General features: G+C 43.2%; 1 protein-coding gene across 3 annotated transcripts in view; it reads left to right on the plus strand.

Moving 5' to 3' along the window:
* The window catches only part of RPTOR (regulatory associated protein of MTOR complex 1), a 539,367-nt gene extending 524,852 nt beyond the window's left edge, over nucleotides 1-14,515 (plus strand). For all 3 annotated transcript variants that reach the window (XM_089539327.1, XM_089539336.1, XM_089539347.1), the window contains 3 exons: nucleotides 10,389-10,505; nucleotides 11,057-11,186; nucleotides 12,255-14,515. In XM_089539327.1, the coding sequence (XP_089395453.1) occupies nucleotides 10,389-10,505; nucleotides 11,057-11,186; nucleotides 12,255-12,323 (316 nt within the window). In that variant the 3' untranslated portion in view covers nucleotides 12,324-14,515. The remainder of the gene's footprint in view (nucleotides 1-10,388; nucleotides 10,506-11,056; nucleotides 11,187-12,254) is intronic.
* The last annotated feature ends 401 nt before the right edge of the window (nucleotides 14,516-14,916 follow it).

A 14,916-nucleotide genomic window follows, 5' to 3' on the forward strand; every position in this document is an offset into this window, starting at 1 on the left:
GGATATCTGGTCCAAAAGGTGTTAGACAAGGTGTGGGGTGACTTCTGCCTGGTTCCTCTGGCTGTCTGCACAACAACAGGTCTGGGAACAGACTTTGCAACATATTTGGATTGGAATGTATGCAGATAGGCTATAAGCTCCCTGTCTTCACATTCATCATCATCACCTTGCACAAGCTTTCACTTGATCTGCACACAAAGAGTCAAATAGCTTTGTTCTTGTAATTATGCCCTTTTTTTAAAAAAAATTCATTTTTACAATACAGTACAGACCTTGACCCTTTTTCTTGCATGAGTACAAAAGAAAAGATGCTGCTTCCATATGTTCTACCTATGGAAATCATTGTGTGTTGAGATTGTGTATGTATGCAAGTACCTTCAAGTTCCTGTCAACTTCTGATGACCCCATGAAGTTCATAGGATTTTCTCAGGCAAGGAATACATATAGCAGGTTTTGCCAGTTCCTTCCTCTGAAATATAGCTTACATCACCTGTCATTCATTGGCAGTCTCCCATCAAAATACTGACCAGAGCTGACACTACTTAGATTCCAAGATCAGACAGGATCTGGTGCCTTTAGGGTATAGAGGAACATTATAAATTACCTTTTGTTGTAGTCTGAACATGATGCACCCTACAAACTGTTGGTTTATTTGTTGTCCTGCTATTCTTCTATATGGGACCAGAAGCAATACACTGCAGAGCATAAACATTGTTAGAATGATACTGGTCTTAATATTTATAAGAGTCTTCAGTCCCTGGGCACTCTATGGTGAAAAATAACAAGCCTACACACTAGGTTATAGCGTGAAGAAAAGCAAAATTGGGAGGGGGGTAATAAAATGCCAGGCATTAAAGGCTCAGGAGAAATTATATTTTCAAACATTTATAAGGAGATATATCGATATTGTGGGGGGAGGCGCAATGTGTTCCAGATAAAAGAGGTATCATAAGTCAAAGAATGAAGGAGAGAGACAGAAGAAGGAATCCATGAGGCTAAGAAAAGAAAAATATCTGTAGAGCAGAGATGACCAGCAGGCAAATGAACAAGAAAAAACTGAAGAAAAGCAACAAAAAGAAAAAGATGTTAAAGCATATATTACTAACTTTAAAATAGATCTGCTATGGGAGCATCAGTCCTAGGAAAGAAAATATGTAAGAACCCTGAGCAAAATGTGATGGGGGGGGAGCGGGGTGTCAGATGTTCAGGTAATGAAACCAAGATGGAGAGGAGGAGGAATCGGGGGGGGGGGGGGGGACAAAAACAAGACAAGTGGTGACAATAATGTAGAAGTGAAGAGACAAAATGTTCAGATCAAGATGGAAGACTAAAATACAAGTAAATCCATATTTATTGATCCATAACTTTTCTTAATAAGGAAGGATAGAGAGTAAAGCAGAGTGAAAGAGAGAACAAAATGACAGGCAGCTGAGATGGACCTGAGAGGAGATGAAGATGCAATACAAAGTATATCCAGCAAGGTAGGTAGGAATTGTTCTTGAAACAGATTGAAAGAAATAAGTGAAGACAAATCCTGGGAAATAAAGATCAGCAAGTTGGCCACAGTAAATGATAAAACCACCCACACTAATATTTAGAAAAGAAGTTGAAAGAGAAAAAGGCATGTTTCAGACCCAGAAAAGAAAAAGAGACACAGAGGGATGACACACAACAACAAGCCACAAAAGAAAAGGATACAGAGATGAACTGACTGAAGTATAAATGATGTAAGAGAAGAAGGTAAAAGAAAAAGAAGCTGATAGAACATGTGACTGAACGCAAAGACACGTTTCACAAGCAACATTACTGAAGAATGTGTAAAAAGTAAAAGAACCACAGGACAAAACTGTGATTACAAAATCTTCAGGGATAAACCAAATTTCTAGAAAAACAAAGGATGAACAACTGTAAGTAACACCCAGATTATGAAGGATAAAGGCATTATTAACACACAGCTGTCAGTTTAAGGAAGCACATGGAAAAAAGACTGCAACTCCAAGGGACATACTGGCAGTCCAAATAGAAGCCCAGTCCTCCATGATCTTTGCACCCTTAGGAGGGGGCTCTGGGGGCTCTCAAAGGACCTCGTTTGCTTTGGGTGCCAGTGCTTGGAAGTTACCCAGGGGAAAGACCATCAGTTGCAGAAGCAGCATCCTTTGCAGCTAAAGTCAGCCTGAGTCCCTTTTAGACTGAAGCATGTAGGACTTCTGGGTATGCTAGGTTCTTGGCACATTTGAGGAACACACAGTGTTAACTATAAAGTGAAAGATTTTCCATTATCTTCTGTTACATTTGAATATTGGCCTTTAAATTACTGTATTGACATTCAAAGCATTGAGCCGAATTACTGCTTCATTTTTGTGATTTTTTTTCCCAAACTCTATTCATGCCCATTCCCCCTAATATGAAAAGGCCGCCTGTAGTTATAATTGCTCTGAATTTAATATCCTGACAATCTGATTTGGAGTTCTTTGTAATTATGGTATCAATTGGATCCCATTCCCCCCTCCTCATCTGATTATACAAACATGCCTTAAAATACGGATGGATTTAATTTGTATGCAGAGCTTTTCAGGGCTCAATCCTGCTTAGAAATCAGGCCCCATACCCCACAACTTAACTCTGTTCCTGCGCAGGTAGACTATGTTCTGTTATGGCATGCAGAAAAGGTGCAATCCACACTTCCAGAACTTGGGTGTTGTAATAAAATGCAATTATAGGGCTAAGATCTAGCAAGATTTAAAATCTTGATTGCTTTTTGTTTTGTACTTTACCAGATATACCCCATTTGATTAACTATTTTTTTGTTGTTGCTTGCTTACTTACTTATTATCCTACCTATCTCCCACCACAGGATACACAGAAATCCAATTCTCACAGTGTGGGGGCTCAAAGGGTCTTTTCAGGCTTCAAAAATGCAAAATTGTGATCACTTCTTAGAAAAACTCAGGTAGAAGCCCCGCCCTCCTCAAAAAAACAGAAGTTTCAGAGGACAAAAACACTGTGACAGGCAAGATGAGGTTGTGCTGAAACTGGAAATCCAGGAAGTTGTAGAGAGGAATCAGCATGAGCTATGGGATTGCTTCCAGTTTTGAGAGATCTAATCCTAAGAATTTTGGATTCAGCTTCTAGGCAAAGTGGAGTTCCTACCATTATATCCTGTTTGTTTTTTTTTTGGGGGGGGGGGGTCGGGCTATAGAATCATAGAATCATAGAATCATAGAATCGTAGAGTTGGAAGAGACCACTAGGGCCATCCAGTCCAACCCCCTGCCATGCAGGAAATCCAAATCAAAGCATCCCTGACAGATGGCCATCCAGCCTCTGTTTAAAGACCTCCAAGGAAGGAGACTCTATCACCTTCCGAGGAAGTGCATTCCACTGCCGAACAGCCCTTACTGTCAGGAAGTTCCTCCTAATGTTCAGGTGGAATCTCTTTTCCTGTAGCTTGCATCCATTGTTCCGGGTCCTGTTCTCTGGAGCAGCAGAAAACAAGCTTGCTCCCTCCTCAATATGACATCCTTTCAAATATTTAAACAGGGCTATCATATCACCTCTTAACCTTCTTTTCTCCAGACTAAACATCCCCAGCTCCCTAAGTCGTTCCTCATAGGGCATGGTCTCCAGACCCTTCACCATTTTTGTCGCCCTCCTTTGGACACGCTCCAGTTTCTCAATGTCCTTTTTGAATTGTGGCGCCCAGAACTGGACACAATATTCTAGGTGGGGCCTGACCAAAGCAGAATACAGTGGCACTATTACTTCTCTTGATCTAGACACTATACTTCTATTGATGCAGCCTAAAATTGCATTGGCCTTTTTAGCTGCCGCATCACACTGTTCACTCATGTTCAACTTGTGGTCTACTTGGACTCCTAGATCCCTTTCACACGTAGTTTCATTCAGCCAGGTGTCACCCATCCTATATCTGTGCATTTTATTTTTCCGCCCTAAGTGCAATACCTTACATTTCTCCCTGTTGAAGTTCATTTTGTTAGCTTTGGCCCAGCTTTCTAGTCTATTCAAGTCATTTTGAATCTTGATCCTGTCCTCTGGGGTATTAGCTATTCCCCCTAATTTGGTGTCATCTGCAAATTTGATAAGTATGCTCCCAATTCTGTCATCCAGGTCATTGATAAAGATGTTGAATAGCACTGGGCCCAGGACAGAGCCCTGTGGGACCCCACTGGTCACTTCTCTCCAGGATGAAAAGGAGCCATTGTTGAGCACCCTTTGGGTTCGGCCGGTCAACCAATTACAGATCCATTTAACAGTTCCTTTGTCTAGCCCACATTTTACAAGCTTGTTTGCAAGAATGTCATGGGAAACCTTGTCAAAGGCCTTACTGAAATCAAGATATACTATATCCACAGCATTCCCTTCATCTACCAAGCTGGTAATTTTGTCAAAGAAAGAGATTAGATTTGTCTGGCATGACTTGTTTCTCTGAAACCCATGTTGACTTTTTGTGATTATGGCATTGCCTTCTAGATGTTCACAGACTCTCTGTTTAATGATCTGCTCCAGAATCTTTCCTAGAACTGATGTCAGACTAACTGGACGATAATTGTTTGCCCTCCTCCAGTCTGCTGGGATCTCTCCTGTTCTCCAGGAGTTTTCAAATATGATTGCCAATGGCTCCGATATTACTTTTGCCAGTTCTTTTAATACCCTTGGATGGAGTTCATCTGGTCCCGGAGACTTAAATTCATTTAGATTAACAAGGTGTTCCTCTACTATCTCTTTACTTATTCTGTGCTGAAATTCCCCTATTCTGTCCTCTGCTCCATTATCCTCAGGTTGAGCACCCTTTGCCTTTTCTGAGAAGACTGAGGCAAAGAAGGTGTTGAGTAATTCTGCCTTTTCTCTATCTCCTGTTAGCATTTTGCCATCTTCTCCACGCAGTGGCCCTACTGTTTCCTTCTTCTTCCTCTTGCTGCGGACATATCCAAAAAAGCCCTTTTTATTGTTCTTAACCTCTCTAGCAAGCCTGAGTTCATTCTGCGCTTTAGCTTTTCTGACTTTACCCCTACACATGCCTGCTATTTCTTTGAATTCCTTTTTCGTGATTTCCCCCTTTTTCCATTTCTTATACATGTTCCGTTTCAAACTTAGCTCGGTTGAAAGTTCCTTAGTCATCCATCCTGGTTTCTTGAGACACCTCCCGTTTTTCTTTCTCACTGGAACTGTTTGAAATTGTGCCTTCAGTATCTCCCTTTTGAGAAAGTCCCATCCGTCCTGAACTCCTTTATCTTTTAGTATTTCTGACCATGGAATCGCCCTCAATACTTCTCTAAGTTTACTGAAATCCGCTCTCCTAAAGTCTAGGATGCATGTCTGACTCTGCCTGGCTTCTCCTCTCCATTGTATAACAAACTCCAGGAGAACATGGTCGCTTCCACCTAAGGATCCCACCACTTGCACCCCATTAACCAAGTCATCCTTGTTGGTTAGGATCAGATCTAAAATAGCTGACCCCCTTGTTGCCTCTTCCACCTTTTGGACCATGAAATTGTCTTCCAGGCAAGTGAGGAATTTGCTAGACCTTGAGGATTTTGCTGAGTTTGACTTCCAGCAAATATCAGGATAGTTGAAGTCGCCCATCACTACTACATCTCTCTTTTCTGACTGTGTGGTCATCTGTTCTAGAAAGATATCATCCAATTCCTCAGTCTGACTTGGGGGTCTGTAGTAGACTCCCACCGTAACACCCTTGTTGTTTCCCTCCCCTTTGATTCTTATCCAGATGCTCTCCACCTGGCTTCCATGATTGATGTCCAGGATCTCTTCACTGGTGTAAATATCTCTGACATATAGTGCTATTCCTCCTCCTTTCCTGTTTGGCCTATTTCTCTTCATAAGGTTATACCCCTCTATTTCCACATTCCAATCATGAGACTCATCCCACCAGGTTTCAGTGATGCCTATTATATCATATTTGCTTTGTTGTACTAGGAGTTCGAGTTCATCTTGCTTATTTCCCATGCTCTGTGCATTAGTGTAGAGACATCGCAGACCATGGTTCCCTTTTACTTGCTGCCTGTGCAAGTTTTTTTGCCTCCCACTGCTGGGTCCTTGCACTGTTTGCCTTGTTTCCTCTATGTCAGTTTGACTATTTTCGCCATCCCTTTCGCCTTCCTTAATATTGTCTCCCTTCCCCTCGGAATTCAGTTTAAAGCTCTCCTGATCAAGTTCTTGAGACTGTTGGCAAAAACATTTCTTCCAACTGGCGTGAGATGCAACCCGTCTGTTGCAAGAAGTCCCTCCTCATGGAACCGCAGCCCATGATCGAAGAATCCAAATCCTTCTTGGCGGCACCATCTGCGAAGCCAGTTGTTCACATCTGCTATTTTCCTCTCCCTTCCTGGACCATGCCCTTCAACTGGCAGAAGAGACGAGATGACAACCTGTACATCCATTCCTTTCAGCTTCCTACCAAGTGCCTCGTAATCCCTTTTGATGTTCTGAATGCTGTGTCTTGCAGTATCATTAGTTCCCACGTGGACCAAAAGGAAGGGGTATTGGTCAGTAGGCTTGACCAGTCTTGTCAGCCTCTCTGTCACATCACGGATCTTTGCACCTGGAAGACAACACACCTCTCGAGACATCTTGTCAGGCCTACAAATCACTGCTTCTGTACCCCTCAGCAAGGAGTCCCCCACTACGACCACACGCCTCCTCCGAGGCTTAGCAGCGACTGTTCCCTCTGGTGGGACTCTCAGGCTCCCCTGCTCTGTCCCAGAAGTCTGTCCATGCTGCTCTTCTTCATCCTCCTTGATAAGGGAAAGAGCTTCGAATCGATTCTCTAGCTGCTAGCTCTCCGAACAATTCCTTCTTGGCTTACTTCTCTTTGTGACATTCCTCCAGCTGTCTGCCTCCTCTGTTTGGCAAGTGACCTCTTCCACCCTAGCATCTTCCTCTGCGTGGTACTCATCCAAGATGGTTAGTTCTATTGAGTCCAGGAAATCCTCTTGTTCCCTAATATGCTGAAGTGTAGCTACTCTGGACTCCAGCTGCTGCACTTTCTCCTCCAAGAGTGCTACCAACTTGCACTTGGTGCATGTGAAGTTCTCCACTTCTGTAGGCAAGAAGAGAAACATCCCACAAGAGTTGCAGGTGACTGCGGCAGATCCCTCGTTGTCCATACTGCAAAGTCTTTAGTAATAAAAATAACAGTCAATCTACTGGGAATACTTCTTTAAAGGTAAGTACTGGCTGCTATCTTACACTTAAAGGGAAGGTTCTGTTTCAATATCTGATTCTAACCTGATGCCACTTGAGCAGAGTTGTTGAGTGAAAGAAAACGAAAATTCTGGACGGTGGTATATAAAGCTAGTCTGCTAGCTCCGCCCCCTTGTGACTCACAGATGTGACTCACAGAAGCTCCTCCCCTTCAGCAACAAGCACACGGTCTCAAGCACACGGTCTCAAAATGGCTGCCAAGCAGCTCCTCTCCTTCTCCTCTCTCTGGCCGGACTGTTCTGGAAGGCTCTGGAAGTTGGTATATAAAGCTAGTCTGCTAGCTCCGCCCCCTTGTGACTCACAGATGTGACTCACAGAAGCTCCGCCCCTTCAGCAACAAGCACACGGTCTCAAGCACACGGTCTCAAAATGGCTGCCAAGCAGCTCCTCTCCTTCTCCTCTCTCTGGCCGGACTGTTCTGGAAGGCTCTGGAAGTTGGTATTTAAAGCTAGTCTGCTAGCTCCGCCCCCTTGTGACTCACAGATGTGACTCACAGAAGCTCCGCCCCTTCGGCAACGAGCACACGGTCTCGAGCACACGGTCTCAAAATGGCTGCCAAGCAGCTCCTCTCCTTCTCCTCTCTCTGGCCGGACTGTTCTGGAAGGCTCTGGAAGTTGGTATATAAAGCTAGTCTGCTAGCTCCGCCCCCTTGTGACTCACAGATGTGACTCACAGAAGCTCCGCCCCTTCGGCAACGAGCACACGGTCTCGAGCACACGGTCTCAAAATGGCTGCCAAGCAGCTCCTCTCCTTCTCCTCTCTCTGGCCGGACTGTTCTGGAAGGCTCTGGAAGTTGGTATTTAAAGCTAGTCTGCTAGCTCCGCCCCCTTGTGACTCACAGATGTGACTCACAGAAGCTCCGCCCCTTCGGCAACGAGCACACGGTCTCGAGCACACGGTCTCAAAATGGCTGCCAAGCAGCTCCTCTCCTTCTCCTCTCTCTGGCCGGACTGTTCTGGAAGGCTCTGGAAGTTGGTATATAAAGCTAGTCTGCTAGCTCCGCCCCCTTGTGACTCACAGATGTGACTCACAGAAGCTCCGCCCCTTCGGCAACGAGCACACGGTCTCGAGCACACGGTCTCAAAATGGCTGCCAAGCAGCTCCTCTCCTTCTCCTCTCTCTGGCCGGACTGTTCTGGGAGGCTCTGGAAGTTGGTATATAAAGCTAGTCTGCTAGCTCCGCCCCCTTGTGACTCACAGATGTGACTCACAGATGTGACTCACAGAAGCTCCGCCCCTTCGGCAACGAGCACACGGTCTCGAGCACACGGTCTCAAAATGGCTGCCAAGCAGCTCCTCTCCTTCTCCTCTCTCTGGCCGGACTGTGGCCATGTTCTAGAAGATTTTCTTACTGACGTTTCGCCAGCATCTGTGGCTGGCATCTTCAGAGAATACTTGCCTGGAAAAAGGTGTGTGTGTGTGTGTGTGTGTGTGTGTGTGTGTGTGTATAAACACACACACACACACATACTGTGTGAACCTGGGAATGCAGGAGTGATTTGCATGTGTTGTCAGGCCCAGGGAAACCCAGAGTAGTGAAGACAAGCAGCCACCCGAAGGGAAGGTATTTTTACCATACATCAAAGGAGTCACAGACAGAATAGGCAAAGTGGTGAGGAAGCACAACTTGCAAATGGTTTACAAACCGACGAAGAAAATCCAGCAAATGTTTCACTCAGCCAAGGACCAGAGAGACTCTCTCCATGCAGCTGCAGACAAGTCTACATAGGGACCACCAAACGCAGTGTTCCAACAAGAATCAAGGAGCATGAGAGACACTGCAGACTGGGCCATCCAGAAAAATCAGCAGTAGCAGAACACACCACAAACTATCCTGGGCATAAAATACTGTTTGAAAACACTGAAATTCTGGACCATGCCAACCACTACCATGTCAGGATGCACAGGGAAGCCATTGAAATCCACAAACATCTGGATAATTTCAACCGGAAAGAAGAAACCCTTAAAGTGAACAAAATTTGGCTACCAGTCCTGAGGAATAGCAAAATAAAGACTCAGCAAATGCAAATGGGAAACCACTCAGTCAAGGGCTTTCCCAGCAGATAATGATCACCAATTAGCAGACATTAATCCTCTTTTGCATTAGCCTCCCAGCCTGAGGCCAGCCATCAGCAACAGAACAATATACATGCAAATCACTCCTGCATTCCCAGGCTCACACAGTATATATATACCCACTTTTTCCAGGCAAGCATTCTCTGAAGATGCCAGCCACAGATGCTGGCGAAACGTCAGGAAGAAACTCTTCTAGAACGTGGCCACATAGCCCGAAAAACCCACAAAAAACCATGGATGCCAGCCATGAAAGCCTTCAACTTCACATTATATCCTCTGTCCAGCTTTTGTAGGAATTAGGAAACTGGCTATCACGTACCATGGCTTTCAGATCAATGATTCTTGATGGGCATGTTTAGAGAGCACAGCCTATGCTGAAGCTAACACTGTCCATTTTACTTCTCACTGATCACTTTCTGCACAGAGGTTTTTCTTAATACACTGTTGGACAAATGGGATAAGCCCATGTTTCAACCTTGCTTCCCTCATAAAAATCATCATTTGGACAAAATATACTTTAAAATATGTAAAGTAACAGAACTGAAAGCGTTCATGGCATTTATAAAGCATTTTGTCCAATGTTAGAGTTCTTAACCTGGCAAAAAATGGTTACAGGCTTGTCATTTTGAGGTCAGTTATTTCCTTGGCACAGAGTAAGGTGTAAAATATTGTTCAAGTTATCCTGTTCTTATTTGTGTATCTTGGGGAATATGAAGTGGGTTATTGGCCAGAGATGAGACAAAACCAGGCAGAGATTTTCTAATGATCCACTGAGCTGGTGAGAAGGAAAAATGAATTCATTTGTTCACATTAATTCCACATGTATGAATCAGTGAAGCTGTACCAAGAATAAACTCATCCTTATTTCAGCACTAAGAATCTTGGAATTGCTGTCTGAAATAAATTGCAGTGTTGGACAAACATTAAAATGCTGTTTCCAGTGAAGGGAATTGCTGGTAAAGCGAGCATAAGCACTGCACTCTCCTAACTATGGCCAGGTCCTGGGATAAGCACAGCCTGCTCTCCACATTGAAGCAAGTGATTAATAGCCTAAAATTTTATCTGTTCACAGTGTAAACGGTGATGTCCGTTTCTTCGACCCAAGAATGCCAGAATCAGTGAAGGTCCTTCAGATAGTCAAAGGACTGACAGCTCTAGATATTCATCCGCAAGCCAATTTGTTTGCCTGGTAAGTTTTAAAAGAGTACATTCTAAAAGATAGGAATATTCTGTCTCTCTATAAAGTACAGGGGAAAGTTCCCATTGTCCAAACACTAGCACTTTTTCCCTTGGCAGAAGCAGTTTCTTTTCCACATTTCCCACAATATTTTTACCCTTTCTTATTTCATTGAACTTTGAAATCCAAGATGTTATATTTAAAAAAATAATGAGTGTTGTAATTCACAGTATCAAGAAACATGGGTTTTCCTTTCTAAGAAAGATGAGTGTACAAGTTGGTAGAAACTTGATATCCAGCTTCAGCAGCTGGAGTTTGCAGTCAAGATCATCCTATACTTAATTCTTCAGTTGGCCATGTAAATCTTTCACTTTAGGCCTGTTGATTGGTGGGACCGTGTCAAAGATTTAAGGTTTAAAATAAAATCTCTTTACAAAATTTCCTTTTTGCCTGCATAGAACCTTTGCTTTCTACCCTATGAATGGCATCATTTCCATAGTTGATCTACCTTTTCCAGTGGTTGTTTTTGTGTCATTGGACTACTGTATTCTCTTCCCTTGCAGTGGCTCCATGAATCAGTTTACTGCAATCTACAATGGGAACGGTGAGCTGATCAACAATATCAAGTACTATGATGGATTCATGGGCCAGAGAGTTGGTGCCATCAGCTGCCTAGCCTTCCATCCACACTGGGTCAGTTTCCTTTCTCAGCAGTTGAATTTGTGTACTGTTGGCTGTGGAACAAATCTGAGTACTAAGAAGACAGCCAGTAAGGCTGTCCCTGCCCACCCCCCACCCCCCCACCCCCCAAGCATACACAAACATTTCAAAAAGCCAAAAAACCTCAAAAATATAACAAAATTAATTTGTTGAATTAAGTTCATTTTCAAATATTTGTTGCTATTTTTTATTAAAAGCAACTTGGAAATTGGTTTGTTTTGAAGAGACTGGTAAAAGTTAGGATTTTCCAGTAGCTCTCAAATTAAGAACATAAAGATTACTTTATTACTGTTGTCCAGGATCTAAGTCAGTTGGGTTGAAACAGATGCTGGATGATGAGTAAGGTAAAGTAGGTGTGAGGTTGTGTTTAATGTTTAAGTAGACACCCAGTCCAGTGGAAATAGAAAGTTCTAAAAACAGCAGCAGCAGCAGTCGCAGTAAAACAGATTCCCAGTGCAAGGAACGATAGTGCAGAGTGCTGGTTGCATTCCATAACTGTGCTGTTTCCTCAATCTCCCACTGTTCCTAGCCTCAAAGGAGATTTCTACAGATATTTATATTTGGGGCCAGGGGCTGCAAATGAGACTGTCTATCAAATCCAGAGATTCTCCAAATGTAGCAGCCTACAGATGAACTCATCACTGGCAAGGGTTTTTATTATTGTTGTTTACTCAAGATAGATTGTGCAACCTTCCACACAGTCTTGGAGTAGTGAGGATTGTTCTCCATAACATCACTTCAGAAAGCAGTTAGATGCTTTGCTACTTTAGGAGTCCATGTAGGTTGAACAGCAACAAAGATGAACTATATAATCCACTTTACACAGTTCATAGCTGAGGAAGAAGGCTAGGGACTGTCTCTGCAATTACAGTGATGTTCAGAGAGAAATTTATGAAAGTCAGTTCACATCAGACCAAACCTCCACACCCTTCCCCATTCTAGGATGATGATGAGAAGAAATTTTGGATAGCAGAAAAGGGCAAGCCTGAATAAATAGATCCCATATTTAAGCACTTTGTTATTTTGTCTTCTTTTCTGCAGCCTCACTTGGCAGTTGGAAGCAATGACTACTACATCTCGGTGTACTCAGTGGAGAAACGAATCAGATAACAGTGTGTGGCTGCTTTTTGAGAGCAGGACATCTTCTGGCAGGCGGGACCATGTCTCACTCATGATGTACATAGTGAAAGTATCGACTTGAATGTTTTGTGTTGGCTGCTGTTGCTGCTACTGCTGCTGTGCAACCCTGTAACTTGAACAATTTTTTCTCCTGATTTAGCTACTGATGATTTTGTGTCAGAGGGAGAGAAGCAATCCTTTGCTTTTCTTCGCAGCCAGAGCCTCCAGAAGATATAGAAAAGAAGCATTTATATTTTCAGCAGGTTCCATCACCATCACACCATATGACTGCTTCTCTAGTTGTTTGACAATATGGTTCCTAAGAACTAATGAGACAATTCATTCCTGGAAGAGGGGGTGGGGTGTCCTTTAAATCAGGAATTGATCCAGACTTTACTTATTTTTCCACATATTCTACCTAAAATGTCTGCGGCTGCTACCTATTTTGTGCCAAGTGCTGGTCTGGGCAGTCGCATGCGAGCAGGCTGCCTGGCCTTGGATAGTCCGTGTATACCTTTCTACTCTATATGCCACTGGCCACCTTCTCTAGCATTCACTATTGCATTGGAAATAGACAAAAGGAATTTGTGGGAGTCCTCAAGAAGAGAGAGTTTCAGTGCTGAGAAACTACTACAGAATTGACTGTCACCCAAAGGGGGAAACAGGAAACTTCCCCCAGTTCCTTGATGTCCATTGGGAAACTGGAGTAATAACTTTGAATAGCTGCATCAGATTATGGGAGAGGAGATTTCCCCCTGTTACATCCACTCCATCCTTAAGTTGCTCCAGTTTGCTCACAGAAGAACTGCATAAGCACAAGAAAAGGCCTGCTACCTCCATATAGACATTAAGGAGTTTGCTTATCATTGTACCACTGCCTTAAATTGTCCCGCACCCCATCCTCTCCTTTTGCAGAAGTGCTATTGTTCAGCTTGATAAATGGATGCAGTTACTTGCAGCACACATACAGATCAGGCTCTGCTCCCCTCTCCCACTTTGAGTACTGCACCTAGGATGAACATAGGGGCAGCTTTACATACCTGGCCCCCTGTGTTTTGTTTGCATGCATATGTGCTGTTTGCAAGAGAACTGCTAGTATTCCTGCTCTCTAGATAATGCTGGTTCCATCTCATGTACTATCTGTCACTCATACAGTGAAGAAAGCAATCCCTTTTGGACCCAGGCAAGGAACCCCAACTAAAGAACTACCTGGATTGCTATGCACAAAAAAACCCAAGAAGGCTCTGTATTGCATTGTGCTAGGCTAGAGCAACAGTCTAGGCATTGGTGCCAATAAGTATTGTCTAAAAATCTGTGGAGAGGCATGAAAATGAAGTCTTACCAATAATGTCACTGACGGTGGTTTCATTAAGAATAGAGACCCACTGAGTCTGTCTTGTGTAATGGAAGTCAGCTTTGCCATGCTTGAAGATCTATCTCCTGGGTCTTGCTATGAAGCCTTTTCTATGTGTAGTTTTGCAGGTTTTTGAGTTCTAAGAGTCACCATGCAGGGTGCAAGGAGAACTGCTCCTACAGCTAGAAATTGCATTGCAGGTCACCAAAATGAAGTGAGGTAAATAAGAGGTTGAGGTGGTTTGGAACAGCTTACAGTTTGCTTACTCCAGCCTCATTTGTGCTGGGATATGCAATCTTTGGCCCCCTGTAAGTGGAATGAACTCAGGGAAGGACAGATAGATGAATGATATTGCTAACAAGCATCAAGCTAGTGTCTAGGATCCATGTATAACTGATCTAAACCTACACAAATAAAAGCAAATGAAAATAGGATGATTATTTTTTTTTTGTAATCTAGATCCAGTGTGTTTGTTTCAAGAACAAAATCCCTTGTGCTTCCTCTTAGCTTCCACAGCCAGCGCTATGGTTGTAGCATTCGCTCCCTTTTTTATTTTTAAACTAATGCCACCAGACTGTCAGCTTTCACCCAAATATGTTAGGGGAAGGCTGTGCGTTTTCACAGGTCTGATGTGGAGACCCAATCATGATGTTTAACTGAGACTCCAGAAAGCATCCTACATACACAGTTCACTTATCTCTATATTTATTTTCCCCAAAAAAATAAAAGGAGAAATGCAAACATTTAATAATAAGCCACCACAAGATTGTAATGTGAGAGTAAAACAATTAATGAATAAATGGTTAATAAAATGTACATGCTGAAACAACCTCTGGTCAGTGAGACTTCCTATTGTTAGATGCAGCAGAAAGAAACCTTTGAAAGCCTGAGTCTAGTTTTGTTTTTTTCCTTTTTTGGTGTGGAGTGGGAGAATAAGAGGAATTGAAGTGTTCTGTCCTCTCCATACCTCCTGAACAACATTGTGTATGAGAGGGTTTCTAGCTACTCCTGGGCAAAGGGGAGGAGAAGGTGAGAAATACAATTTTGAAATATTCATACAGTGCACCCTTGTCCTTGTGTCTCCATCCTTCCTAAATAGCTAAAGCTGTTCTTGACCTCTCTCCTTTAAAAGGTGGACGGAGGTGTGGCAGAGATGCCTTGCAGCCTAGGAAACTGCCCAGCCAAGTCCAGGAAGAAGCATTTGTCAAACTTTATTTATTTATTTATTTT

The sequence above is a fragment of the Sceloporus occidentalis genome, unplaced genomic scaffold (genome assembly GCF_023333645.1).
Source record: "Sceloporus occidentalis isolate IW3139 unplaced genomic scaffold, rSceOcc1.0.p SCAF_1, whole genome shotgun sequence".
NCBI classification, from domain to species: Eukaryota; Metazoa; Chordata; class Lepidosauria; order Squamata; family Phrynosomatidae; genus Sceloporus; species Sceloporus occidentalis.